This window comes from Ovis aries, chromosome 6 (assembly GCF_016772045.2).
Source record: "Ovis aries strain OAR_USU_Benz2616 breed Rambouillet chromosome 6, ARS-UI_Ramb_v3.0, whole genome shotgun sequence".
Lineage (NCBI taxonomy): Eukaryota > Metazoa > Chordata > Mammalia > Artiodactyla > Bovidae > Ovis > Ovis aries.
Genome location: NC_056059.1, coordinates 106,258,770 through 106,272,968, shown reverse-complemented (window position 1 = coordinate 106,272,968; position 14,199 = coordinate 106,258,770). Strand labels below are relative to the sequence as shown.

The following is a 14,199-nucleotide window of genomic DNA, read 5'->3' as shown; positions in this document are numbered from 1 at the left end:
AGAGGTTAACTCCCCTAGACGCCAGACTCTTAAATCTTTAACTCACAGCCAAGGGAATCTCTATTACCCCCCTGGCCAGCACTGTAGCCTATAATCTTTGTCTTTGTTGTGCCGTCCATTGACTTACTGAAATGTCCCTTCCTTAGGAAAGGAATTCCATAGCAGTCCTGGCTGGAGCAAAAGGCCACACAGATGGTGACTATGAAGACCCTGAGCTTCACACGGGAGAAGACTGGCAATCAGTGAAAATCTTACCAGCCAGGCCTATTAAGGAATCTGAATATGCAGGTAATGTTTGGGGCCTGAAATCTGAAAATCACATGCCCGTGCTACAATACTGTAGAGTGACTAAAGGTGCAGGTTCTGAATTAGCAACTCTAGGTTAAAATCCTGCTTCCACAGCTTATTACCTGTGAGACCTGGAGCAGGCCCCTGAAAACCATTTTCTAAGACAGGGTTCAAGATATCTGAACATAGAGCTTACCCCACGTAACCCAGATAGTTACATGGAAGATGCGTGTTGAGTTCTCAGAGGAGGACTTGGTGCAGAGTCAGAGCTCTGTGGCTGTTTATTATTATCATGATGGCTTCCCTAGTAGCTCAGATGATAAAGAATCCACCTGCAATGTGGGAGACCTGGGTTCGATCCCTGGGTTGGGAAGGTCCCCTGGAGGAGGGCATGGCAACCCACTCCGCTATTCTTGCCTAGAGAATCCCCATGATGATACCTTGAGTCTGAGAAACAACGGATGAACATGGCAGAAGATGGACAAGCAGAGATGTGGGCAACATCCCTGTTAAGACAGCGTTGCAGAGAAGAGAGCAGAACAAAAGGAAAGGCTTTTAATAGGACTGGTCTGTCTTGCTCATAGCCAGCATCTAAGTAGCACAAGAGCATGGCAGCAAAGCCAGGCTTTGAAGAGAAAGAAAAGCTTATTATACACCATCTTCTCTTGTTTGTAACTGGGGCACCTTACACAGCTTCAGCAAGGTCTCTGAACCTTAAATAAAGCAAAGTGTTGTGAGGGAAAAGAGGAAGCATTTGTGATTTGAGAGCCTGACCTACTGAAATGAATCTACAGAAGTCCCTTTGAGGACAATCATCTTGTAAATAATAATGATATCCCTTTGTTCATCCACTCAATATGCATTAATTAATATCTATTGTATGCCAGTGATCATGTTAGCATTGATCAAGAGATATAAAGGTAAGTATGATAGAATAAGTTTGGCATATAATGTATATAACTATGTTAATTATACAGCGGTTGTTGTTGTTCAGTCATTCAGTCGTGTCTCACTCTTTGCAATCCCGTGCACTATAGCCTGCCAGCCTCCTCTGTCCATGGGATTCTCCAGGCAAGAATACTGGAGTGGGTTGCCATTTCCTTCTCCAGGGGATCTTCCTGGACCAGGGATCTAACCCATGTCTCCTGCATTGGCAGGTGGATTCTTTACCACAAATCCACAAGGAAGCACAAGTATATAGAAATATATGTTAAGTATAAAATATGTATGTTAAGTATGTAATGTGGGCTTCCCTGTAAGCTGGTAAAGAATCCACCTGCAAAGCAGGAGACCCTGGTACTATTCCTGGGTTGGGAAGATCCCCTGGTGAAGGGACAGGCTACTCAATACAGTATTCATGGGCTTCCCTGGTGGCTCAGATGGTAAAGAATCTGCCTGCAATGTGAGAGACCTGGGTTCAATCCCTGGGTTGGGAAGATTCCCTGGAGGAGGGCATAGCAACCCACTTCACTATTCTTGCCTGGAGAACCCCAATGGACAGAGGAGCCTGGTGCAGTCCTATAGTTCATGGGGTCGCAAAGAGTCAGACATGACTGAGTGACTAAGCATAGACCAGTATGTAACATAGAAAAGAGATCCAGGGTGGTGTGCAGGTGGGTGGGGTCTAGGAAGATTTTTGAAGGGCATGACACTGTCCAAGCCTTGAAGGATGAGTAGAATTTCCCAGGTGGTTAAGAGAATGAAGAAGGTTCGGGTCCAGACTTTGGCATTTATGTATATGGACCAAGAGAAGTGATTTCTCCTCTTTGAGCCTCAGTCTCTTTGTCTGTTAAGTGGAAGTAGAATTACATGCTCATGCCTATATTGTGGAGAAGGCAATGGCAACCCACTCCAGTACTCTTGCCTGGGAAATCCCATGGATGGAGGAGGCTGGTGGGCTACAGTCCATGGGGTTGAAAAGAGCCGGACACGACTGAGCGACTTCACTTTCACTTTTCACTTTTATGCACTGGAGAAGGAAATGGCAACCCAATCCAGTATTCTTGCCTGGAGAATCCCAGGGACGGGAGCCTCGTGGGCTGCCGTCTATGGGGTCACACAGAGTCGGACACGACTGAAGCGACTTAGCAGCAGCAGCAGCCTATACAGTGATGGTTCATTAAGTTTGTAGACGTGCAAATATTTTGTCCATTACAGTGTGCAGAGTCATGTAAAGTATGACTTTAAAATTTTTCTCTTTTTTCACAGATACACGCTATTTCAAGGGTATGATGGACACACCACTGTCTTTAGATTCCAAGACCTCTCTCCCCACAGACAAGCAAACCTGGACGAAGCTGGAAGAAGTAAGTAAAAGCTTGACTGCATGAACCAAACATATGGAGGGCACTGCCTAGCGACCAAGAGCTTTACCATCTCTCATTTCCAAGGCATCTTGTTGGAATGCCTTGGTGATGAGCAGGTCAAGCTCAGTGAGGTGCAGAATGATTCAGCGGGAAGGATCGTGGTCCTTTGAATAGGTAACTAGAAGGGAAGAGAACTCACATTTGTGAGAGATTTTCTATGAGCCAGACATTAGGCTAAGGACTTTCACCTGCATCTCACTTAATACTTATCCTGTTCTCTAGGAGCAGAATTTAAACTCAAATCTCTTTGATAATAACATATCATTTTGTCCAAATTTAGGCCCAGTGATTCCAACTGCTAATGGTGTGGTAATAAGTACAGTCAGCCCTCCGTATCTGTCAGTTCCCCATCTGTAGATTCAATCGAGGATTAAAAAAATTTTTTTCATTAAATTCCAAGAAGCAAAACTTGAATTTACCACATGCCAGCAACTATTTACATAGCATTGACACTGTATTAGGTATTGCAAGTAATCTAGAGATAATTCAACCAACCGAGGATTTTGTGGTTCCTTAATATGTACTTGATGAAAAAATCTGAGTGTAAGCGGACCCACACAGTTCAAACCCATGCCATTGAGGGTTTCACTGTCTACTGAAGAATATGCATAGGTTATTTACAAGTATTCTGCAATTTCATATGAAAGACTTGAGCATCCACAGATTTGGATATTCAAGGAGCGTGCTGAAAGTAATCCCCGGCAGATATGAAGGGACAACTGTAGGTCAACCTCTCCGAACCTCTTTCTTTAAAAACCCATTCGCCAAACAGGAGTAACAATCTCTGCCATGCTTACTTCAAACAGCTGTTGAATATATCTTGTAAATGTAAGTGCTCTAAACACATATAATATTTTGTTTTTAATAACATTGCACAAAATACAAACTTGTCATCCCTGAGGTTGCAAGGCTATCAGTCATAGCATTTGGGTAAATTTCATGTCAATATTTTCTATGCTAATGTATTTCATGCAAGGAAGTCTTTGTTGTATGGTATATACTGGTTTTCCCTCCTTCGCACATTTGTTTCAGTCATGCAACTATCTCCCATGTCATAAAACAAGCATCAATAAGCATAATCTTTACAGATACTTCACTCCTCATATAAGGTTTTTAATTATTTTATTTAACCATTGAGTGAAAACATTTTAAAGGCTTTCGGTACATATTGTGAAATTTCTCCCTGAAAAATCATTTCAATTTACCACCCCCGCCAGAAACCCTGTATTAGAATTTCCACCTCATAGAATTCTCTCCAAAACTGTGCATTACTTTTTAATTATAATTTTAAAAAAAGAGAAAGAGATTTTGCTGTTCTTTCTTTAAAATTTGTTTCACATTTATTAGTGACTGTGAACACACTTAAATATTTATAGCACATTCATCCTTGTGCATTATCTATGTAAATGGTTTACTCATTTAACTAGAGGGTTTCTTTTAAATATTGACAAGAAAAGGAAACTACAATTTTTACCAAGTCGTTCACACAGAACACAGCCAATAGAGGTTGGGAGAGCAAGATAAGGGATGAAATATTGAATACTTCCTCTTTACACAGATACTAAGCTACACATTTTAATCATTCACTCAACAAATTCATTTACGAAACATATGTTGGGTGCCTGCCATGGACCAGACACAATTATCCACTCTGGTATGCAGCAGTAAACCACCAAGGCCCTGCTCTCATGAAACTTACATCTAGTGGGTGGAGACCTATGATATGTGAATGGATAAAGAATAGATACAAAGATGATGTATCAAGTGATGAGCTTTGAAAATAGAATGAAAGCAAGGCTGTCAGGAAAGATGGGAATGAATGAATGAATGAGATTTAATCCTTGAAAACCTTGCAAGATGAATGTTATAATTCTCATTTTAATGGCTCCAACTTTTGAGCTCTGCCTCTTTGGGCCAGTTACTTGCCTTCTCTGAGCCTTTACAGTCTAAGCTATACAATCTCATAGCTTTCATGATAATCCGTACAGAGTACAGTGCCTGGCACAGAGCAGTCAGCCACCAGATGACACCTCCCTGAGCACAGGGACTGTTTTAGCCCCAGCATCGAGCCCAGTGGCTTTATGTCAAAGGTTCTCAGTAGATACTGGTCACATGGATGGAAGAGCTTCTAGGTAGTGCTAGTGGTAAAGAACCTGCCTATCAGTGAGGAGACACAGGAGACTCAGCTTCAATCCCTTGGTCTGGAAAATCCCCTGGAGGAGGGCATGGCAACCCACTCCAGTCGCCTTGCCTGGAGAATCCCATGGACAGAGGAGCTTGATGGGCTTCAGTCCATGGGGTCACACAGAGTCGGACATGGCTGAAATGACTCAGCACAGCACACAACACATGAATGGAAATGGACAAACAAACTCAGTTATTTGAACTGAAATTGGATATATGACTAGCTTGAAATATGAGGGCTTACCTGGTGGCCCAGCTGGTAAAAAGAATCCACCTGCAATGGAGGAGACCCAGATTCGATTCCTGGGTCGGGAAGATCCCCAGAGAAGGAAATGGTTACCCACTCCAATATTCTTGCCTGGGAAGTCCCATGGACAGAAGAGCCTGGCCGGCTCTAGTCCATGGGGTCGCAAGGAGTCAGACACAACTTAGCAACTAAATCACCTCCACAGCTTGAAATATTAACAGGAAGAGAAACCCAGTCTCCTTTCCCCTGTTTGATTTCTTTGTTTTTTAAACTGGGTATAGTTGTTTCACAGCACTGTGTTAGTTTCTGCCGTACGACTAAGTGAATCAGCTCCGTGTCCACATAGACCCCTCCCCTCCCCACCCCAATCCCACCAATCTAAATGTTACCACAGGGCACCAAGCTGGGACCCTCTTGCACTGTTGGCGGGAATGTAAATCAATACAGCCATTATGCAGAACAGTGAGGATTTTCCTTGAAAAACTTAAAATGGAACTACCTACCGTATGACCCGGAAATTCCACTACCAGGCTTATATCGTGTTGTAGCTGTCCAGTTGCTCAGTCCTGTCTGACTCTTTATGACCCCTTGGACGGCAGCACGCTCCCCCTGTCCTTCACCACCTCCTGGAGCTTGCTCAAACTCAGGTCCACTGAGTCAGTGATGTCGTATCCTGGGAAAAAAAACCTAATTCAAAAAGACCCAGCTTGATCTCTGTCCACATGGACACTTTCTCTAGTCTGTCCTGGAGAGCTGTCATATTCAGCCAGTTCAGCTGCTCAGTCGTGTCCGACTCTGCGACCCCATGACTGCAGCCCACCAGGCCTTCCTGTCCATCACCAACTCCCGGAGTTTACCCAAACTCACATCCATCGAGTCGGTGATACCATCCAGCCATCTCATCCTCTGTGGTCCCCTTCTCCTCCTGCCCCCAATCCCTCCCAGCATCAGGGTCTTTTCCAATGAGTCAACTCTTTGCATGAGGTGGCCAAAGTACTGGAGCTTCAGCTTTAGCATCAGTCCTTCCAATGAATATTCAGGACTGATCTCCTTTAGGATGGACTGGTGGGATCTCCTTGCAGTCCAAGGGACTCTCAAGAGTCTTCTCCAACACCACAGTTCAAAAGCATCAATTCTTCAGCACTCAGCTTTCTTTATAGTCTAACGCTCACATCCATACATGTGGATACTTGCAATTATCTCCAAGATGTACAACTGGGGCAGGCCCCAACACAGCGCTGTTAGACAGGGAAGAGGGCATTTCAGGAACCTCATCTGTAAAGCACGAAACATAGTGAGGCAACAATAGGAATTTCAGAGTCACTGGGCCAGAGGCTAAAGTCACAAGTTCTTGTATGATAATAAAAAGTAGAAAATTCTGACCTAAAAAGTTAAGCTTTTCTTTCCCGAAAAACCACTGATAATTCCTCTTTGCATGGAAGTAAACTTTCATGAGAAGAATGCTTTCTTAAAAGATGATAATTCTCATTTGATTTTTCTTAAACGACTATGCCAGAATTTAAGTCCCCATTGCTATTACTTTATATCCTTTCATACTGTCTTTGTAGTTTTTTGTTACAAATTTCTTCTTTCAGCTAGGTCACTTTACAAGTGGAACTAAAATTTAAACATATTAAATCAAGTGAAATCTTGTGAGAAATAGGAGGTGGGAGATGAGTACAGTTTTGGCCAGGAGGCAAGTTGTCTTATAAATTAATTCGATAAGGACTTGGCCTCAATTCAAATAAAAAAGGGAGTTTTGCTTTTATAACCAATGTTTGAATAATCCAGTTTTTATGGTAAGCAGACTTTTTTTTATTATTATAACCTTGTTCTCAGGAGTTAATTCCAATTAGTTTTGCACATTTACATGGTGATTAAACTATCTGTGAACTGGATCTTCAACAGTCCTTACAGGAACCAGTTCTTATGTTGATTCCTTAGACTGATTGCGTGCGTGCATGCTACATCGCTTCAGTTGTGTCTAATTCTTTGCGACCCTGTGGACTGTAGCCCATCCGGCTCCTCTGTCCATGGAATTCTCCAGGCAAGAATACTGGAGTGGGTTGCCATGCCCTTCTCCAGGGGTTCTTCCTGACTCAGGGATCAGACCCAGGTCTATAATTATGTCTCCGGCACTGGCACACGGATTCTTTGCCACTAACACCATCTGGGAAGCCCCGTTTGACTGGTTACAACGATCTTAAAGCACCAAACCGTTGTCCATCATTTCATTTATTGAGCACTTGCCATGTACAAAGCACTATGCTCAACAATGGGGATTAAAGAAAAAAAAAAAGGAGCCAGTGTCCACAGTCTAATGGAGGAGGCAGTTTTGAAATAATAGTACAAGGTGTTAAGACTGAGGTGACACAAGATACAAAGAGCAGGGAGCTGCATCACTTAGGCCAACCAGAGGCTTCTGAGAAGCCTTCTGCAGGAAGCAATGCAAAGCAGTTTTCTACACCAGTAACACAATGCATTGTTATCAGTGGCTCTCTCCTGGGAACATTCTGCCCCCTAGTGGATATTTGCAATGACTGGCGACATTTTTGGTTGTTAAGACTTGGGGAACGCTGCTGACATCTAGTGGGCAGAGGGCAGGAATGCCACTAAGCAGGCTGTAGATGCACAGGGCAGCCTCCCACAGCAAATTGCCCGGCCCCAACTCTCAATGGCGCCGAGGTTGAAAAACTTCTGTTATAATGAAACCTGTGTTATAATATGCTGTAAACTCAGAACTGCATCCATATGATTCCACCTTTTGCATCTAACCTATTATTCTTCTTCGTTCCCTCATAATCTAGCATTGTTACAGGTATATAGTAGACATTAGACAATCTGTATTTGATAGAAAATGAGAATAGCCCTGGGGAGGGGCATAAAATACTTCTAGGCCTGGGATCCTATGCCAATACCATCAAAGTGTAGGTCCCTCTGGAGAAGATGCAGCCAAAAATCTCTCTTGTGCCAAAGAGCCAAATGTATCCAAATGTCCAAAGACGCAAAATGGAATATGGCCAGCTACAACTAGGGGTTATCATCCTAAGTGAAGTAAGTCAGAAAGAGAAAGAAAAATACCATATGATATCACTTGTATGTGGAATCTAAAATCGGATACAATGAACCTATCTACAAAACAGAAATAGACTCACAGACATAGAGATCAGGCTTGTGGTTGCCAAGGGGGGTGGGGGGAGAGAGAGGGATGGACTGGGAGTTTGGGGTTGGTAGATGCAAGCTATTATATTTAGAATGTATCAGCAACAAGGTCCTAATGTATAGCACAGGGAAATAAGTCAACATCCTGTTATAAGGACTAGTGGTTCAGATGGTAAAGCGTGTGCCTACAATGTGGGAGACCCGGGTTCAATCCCTGGGTCAGGAAGATCTCCTGGGGAAGGAAATGGCAACCCACTCCAGTATTCATGCCTGGAAAATCCCATGCACGGAGGAGCCTGGTAGGCTACAGTCCATGGGGTCGCAAAGAGTCAGACACGACTGAGCGACTTCACTTTCTTTCCTGTTATGAACCATAATGGAAAAGAATATTAAAACAGAATGCATATAGGTGTGTGACTGAGTCTTTGCCATACAGCAGAGATTGGCACAGCATTGTAAATTTCCTATTGCTGTTGTTGTTCAGTCGCTCAGTCGTGTCCAACTCTTTGCGACCCCATGGACTACAGCACGCCAGGTTTCCCTGTCCTTCACCATCTCCCAGAGTTTGCCCAATTCATGTCCATTGAATTGGTGATGCCATCCAACCATCTCATCCTCTGTCATCCCCTTCTCCTCCTACCCTCAATCTTTCCCAGCATCAGGGTTTTTTCCTGTGAGTCAGCACTTCGCATCAGGTGGCCAAAGTATTGGAGCTTCAGCTTCAACATCAGTCCTTCCAATGAGTATTCAGGGTTGATATCCTTTAAGATTGATACTTCACTTAAAAATTAATTAATTTTTAAAAATAGAATTTGGCCAGCAAAGAGGAGAAGAGCAGGCACTAAGGAAGCCTGATCCCTAACCCCCTAATCATGGTCTTGGCCCAGCAAGACCAAGACCATGGAGACTCTCCCCTGCTCCAGGCTAGCAGTGGGAGGTAGGCAGAGCATTGGGAGAGACCCTCTCTCCTGGGCAGGTGCACAGGGAAGATTGAAAGCTGAGGATGCAACAAGAACTTGACAGAAACCCTCCAGCACACCAGCCTCCCTGGGGTCTCCCTGGAGGAACTGGAAGCTGAGGGTGTGATGAAGGAAGCCACAGCAATAACAAAACTGAAACCATACTTGATGTTTGACTATACTGACCAGCAGAAGAGCCACATCATGTGTAGGCAGAATTATGTGGTCCAGTGTTCCACAGAGGAAAACAGGTGGACTTTGAACATCAAGACCTAACAGGTAACAGGGGGTTCAATGACCCTCCCTCCCCTTCACCTTGACCACCTCAACTTGGCACCAATAAATTATCCTGCAAAAACTCTGTATTAGTAGGGTTCTCTAGAAGCATAAGCAATAGGTAGATAGATAATAGATATTAATAGATAGATGTGTGTATACTCAATCATGTCTGACTCTTTGTGACTTTCTGGACTGTATCCCACAAAGATTCTCTGTCCATGGGATTTCCCAGGCAAGAATGCTAGAACGGGTTGCTATTTCCTTCCCCAGGGTATCTTCCCACCCAGGGAGCGAGCCCCCATCTCCTGTCTCCTGCATTGTGGGTGGGTTCTTTACTACTGAGACACCTGGAAAGCCCCCAATAGATTGATAAAATAGATACACAGATGGATAGATAGATAGGATAGAAAGCCTGAGACATATAGGCATATAGACGTATACATATAAATAAATTAGTGATTATGGAGGCTCAAGTTCCACAATCTGCCACCTGAATTCTGAAAACCAGGAATGCTGGTGGCCTCTAACTTCCAGCTCAAGTCCAAAGGCATGAACACCAAGAGAACCAGTGATGTAAATCTCAGTCATCAAGGGCAGGAGAAGAGCAACGACCCAAGTCAACAGTCAGGCAGAGAGAGCAAATTCACCTTTCCCCTCCCTTTTTATTTTGTTCAGGCCCTCCATGGACTGAAAGATGCCCACTGGCTTTGCAGAAGGCAATCAGCCTTACTCAGTCCGCTGATCCAAATTATAATCTTATCCAGAATCACTTTCACAGACACACCCAGAAATAAGGTTTCACCAAATATCTGGATACCCTGTGACCCTGTGAATTTGACACATAAAAATAAACATCATAGACCCCAATACTCACCTAGGCTTAAAGGCTTTCCAAGGCATTGGGCACCATTAGCATGTCTCCATCACCTTCTTCAGGATTCCCTGTAGCTCAAATGGTAAAGAATGTGCCTGCAGTACAGGAGACCTAGGCTCAATCCCTTGTTCGGGAAGATCCTCTAGAGAAGAGAACGGCAATCCACTCCAGTATTCTTGCCTGGAGAATCCCATGGACAGAGGAGCCTAGCAGGCTACAGTCCATGGGGTCACAAAGAGTCAGACAAGATTGAGCTACTAACACACATCACCTCCTTCACCCTCATATCTAAAGATTATTCAGCAAGCCCTTAAGAGTTCAACTCTGCCTTTTGCTTTTTTAAGTGGTGATTTCTCTTTTTATTATGTGGGCCTCTTTTTTGAGTCTTTATTGAGTTTGTTACGGTATTGCTTCTGTGTTATGGCCATGAGGCATGTGAGATCTGATCCTCTACCAGGGATCAAACCCACACCCCCTGCACTGGAAGACAGAGTCTTGACCACTGGACCACCAGGGAAGTCCTATCAGTGCCTTTAATACAATCAACAAAGACAGCTCACAATTCTTCAGCTTGATTGGTGTTATTTCCTGTTCTAGGCACACAGCCTATCTCAGGTAGTTCTGCCAGCCTTGTGAAGTATCAGTTCTATTACCCCCATTTCACAGCTGAGGAAACTGAAGTCTAGAAAGTTAAATGACTGGCCACCTTCTCATAGCCAGCACATGATGAAGGTGAAATCCCAACAAGGGCATTTACACGAGACTACACTTTGATCTGCCTGCTCAATCCCTGTCATGGACTTGATCATGTATATTGATCTTCACAATAACTCAATGACATGAATTGACATGAACAAAATTTTCCCTGTTAAAAAAGATGAAAAAAAAATTGAAGGCTCCTAATATGGTAAATGCCTTTCCAAAGTTTCACAGCAATAAGAGGCAGGATTGATTCTCAGACCAAATATTTTTTATGCCAAATTACCACCTGAGGCCCCGCCCCTACACTCATCACTGGCATGGTGGTGTTTACACATGTTGAATAGTTGCCAACCATACACACAGGGTGATCTGTAAGAATGATGAGTCCTGGACTCATAACCTAAGTTATGAGTCCATACTGAGTGGCAGGTCATGAAAAGGAATAGTCACAATTTAAGAGATAATTGTAATTCATTGTCTTCTACAGGTGGAAAAACCCATTTCCAAGGACATCAGAAAACAACATGTTAAAGGTAAAGTCAAATCACGAAGTTTGAAATATATCTGTATATTTTTAGATTTTTCTCAACGAGGTTATCTATTAAATTAACCTTCGTCTAATAAGGTTTTCTAATTTTGGAAAGACTCACATTTTATGCCTTTTTACCACCTTACCATATTAATGAGGAAGTTGACTGTGAAAAGTCATATTCCATGTTGTACAATCTGGAAAGAAATTGTTTTGAAACATATATTTCTTGCCTCAAATACATAGCTAAGTTATTTCTCTAAGCATACCCTTGTAAAATTGAAAGATAGACATCTAATTTTAAAATGTTGGTTAATTAATATGAAAACAGATTTTAAAGCTTTAGGCAAAGCAACTCAATTTGGAGATGAAGATACAGGTAAGAAACTGAAAGGAAACAATCAATTTCAGTAGTGCTGGAAGCACAGGTGGAGGTAGCCACAGTAATTTAATTGAATCCTATACATTATAGCTTCTGTCATCACTTTCCCCAGTGTCCCCTTCTTCTTTCTACAATGTCCACTTGGAAAAGATGACAGCCCCATGATTTACGTTTACTAGTAACTGAAACATATCAAATTCATCTTTTATGTGTCTTATGCTATATTCTATAACACATTACTAACATCAAATTTTAATGGGAAAGTGTATTTGTTAAGAGTCCTAAGAGGGAGGAGATGGCACACCCAAATTCAGTTCAGTTCAGTTGCTCAGTCACATCCGACTGTTTGCGACCCCATGAATCGCAGCACGCCAGGCCTCCCTGTCCATCACCATCTCCTGGAGTTCACTCAGACTCACGTCCATTGAGTCCGTGATGCCATCCAGCCATCTCATCCTTGGTCGTCCCCTTCTCCTCCTGCCCCCAATCCTTCCCAGCATCAGGGTCTTTTCCAATGAGTCAACTCTTCACGTGAGGTGGCCAAAGTACTGGAGTTTCAGCTTTAGCATCATTCCTTCCAAAGAAATCCCAGGACTGATCTCCTTCAGAATGGACTGGTTGGATCTCCTTGCAGTCCAAGGGACTCTCAAGAGTTTTCTCCAACACCACAGTTCAAAAGCATCAATTCTTCAGCGCTCAGCCTTCTTCACAGTCCAACTCTCACATCCATACATGACCACAGGGAAAACCATAGCCTTGACTAGATGGACCTTTGTTGGCAAAGTAATGTCTCTGCTTTTGAATATACTATCTAGGTTAGTCATAACTTTTCTTCCAAGGAGTAAGCGTCTTTTAATTTCATGGCTGCAATCACCATCTGCAGTGATTTTGGAGCCCAAAAAATAAAGTCTGACACTGTTTCCACAGTTTCCCCATCTATTTCCCATGAAGTGATGGGACCGGATGCCATGATCTTCGTTTTCTGACTGTTGAGCTTTAAGCCAACTTTTTCACTCTCCTCTTTCACTTTCATCAAGAGGCTTTTTAGCTCCTCTTCACTTTCTGCCATAAGGGTGGTGTCATCTGCATATCTGAGGTTATTGATATTTCTCCCGGCAATCTTGATTCCAGCTTGTGTTTCTTCCAGTCCAGCATTTCTCATGATGTACTCTGCATAGAAGTTAAATAAGTAGAGTGACACTATACAGCCTTAGGATCATTTAAAGAGGTTTATTTATAAAGGAACTGTTTACTAAGGTACGTGAGGTGTTGGGGAAGAATGTGGGATGATGCGGGCCCTAGGGCCTATAGCAGTGGCATCATTACCACTCCTAAACCCAGAGATGAGGGGATGGCCGCAGAAAACAAGAAGGCGCTCAGCACCTTGAGAGGAGGGACATCGCCAGCCCACATGGACTTCCCTGGTGGCTCAGACAGTAAAGCGCAGGGAGATCCAGGTTCAATCCCTGGGTCAGAAGATCCCCTGGAGAAGGCAATGGCACCCCACTCCAGTACTCTTGCCTGGAAAATCCCATGGACAGAGGAGCCTGGGAAGCTACAGTCCATGGGGTCTCAAAAAGTCAAACACAACTGAGTGGCTTCACTTTCCTTACTTTCCTCCCAGGGTGGGAATGAATGGAATACACGCCCCAGCCTCCCTCTCCAAACTCCCTCTTGTCTCCTGCTGGGACTTCGCAGTGGCCAAACCCAAACAGAAACCACAGGGCCAGTTTGCCTGTGCTGGCTGGTCCCCGAGGATTGAGAGTAGGTGGAGCAGAGTGGACCAGACAAACAGTGGACCTGGAGGCACAAGAAAAGATGCCCACAAAGGGAAGCGAGGCGGAGGGAGCAAGGAGAGCAGCTGACACCCTGGCTCTGCCACGCCCTCGCTGTGTGACCTTAAGTGAGGCACCTAACCTTTCTGAGCCTTTACTTTCCTCCTCTTGAAATGTGAAGTCACCAGGGCTTTTATGACGCTTCAGTTGAACTGCATAAGCAGAAACAGGGGACAAGGGCTGTTCCCTGCCCCATCTCTCCTCTCCATCTTCCATAGCCTGACTGATCCCTGTCTATCTGCCCTCTGAAGTGAAGTGAAGTGAAGTCGCTCAGTCGTGTCTGACTCTGAGATCCCATGGACTGTAGCCTGCAGCCTGATAAGCTACAGTCCATGGAATTCACCAGGCAAGAATACTGGAGTGGGTTGCCATGACTGACCCCTTTAAACCGT

General features: G+C 43.8%; 1 protein-coding gene across 1 annotated transcript in view; it reads left to right on the top strand.

Moving 5' to 3' along the window:
• Positions 1-14,199, top strand: part of CLNK (cytokine dependent hematopoietic cell linker) — a 202,785-nt gene that overhangs the window by 118,536 nt on the left and 70,050 nt on the right. Inside the window, exons 6-8 of the mRNA XM_042251655.2 lie at positions 147-288; positions 2,497-2,594; positions 11,549-11,594. Of these exons, the coding sequence (XP_042107589.1) occupies positions 147-288; positions 2,497-2,594; positions 11,549-11,594 (286 nt within the window). The remainder of the gene's footprint in view (positions 1-146; positions 289-2,496; positions 2,595-11,548; positions 11,595-14,199) is intronic.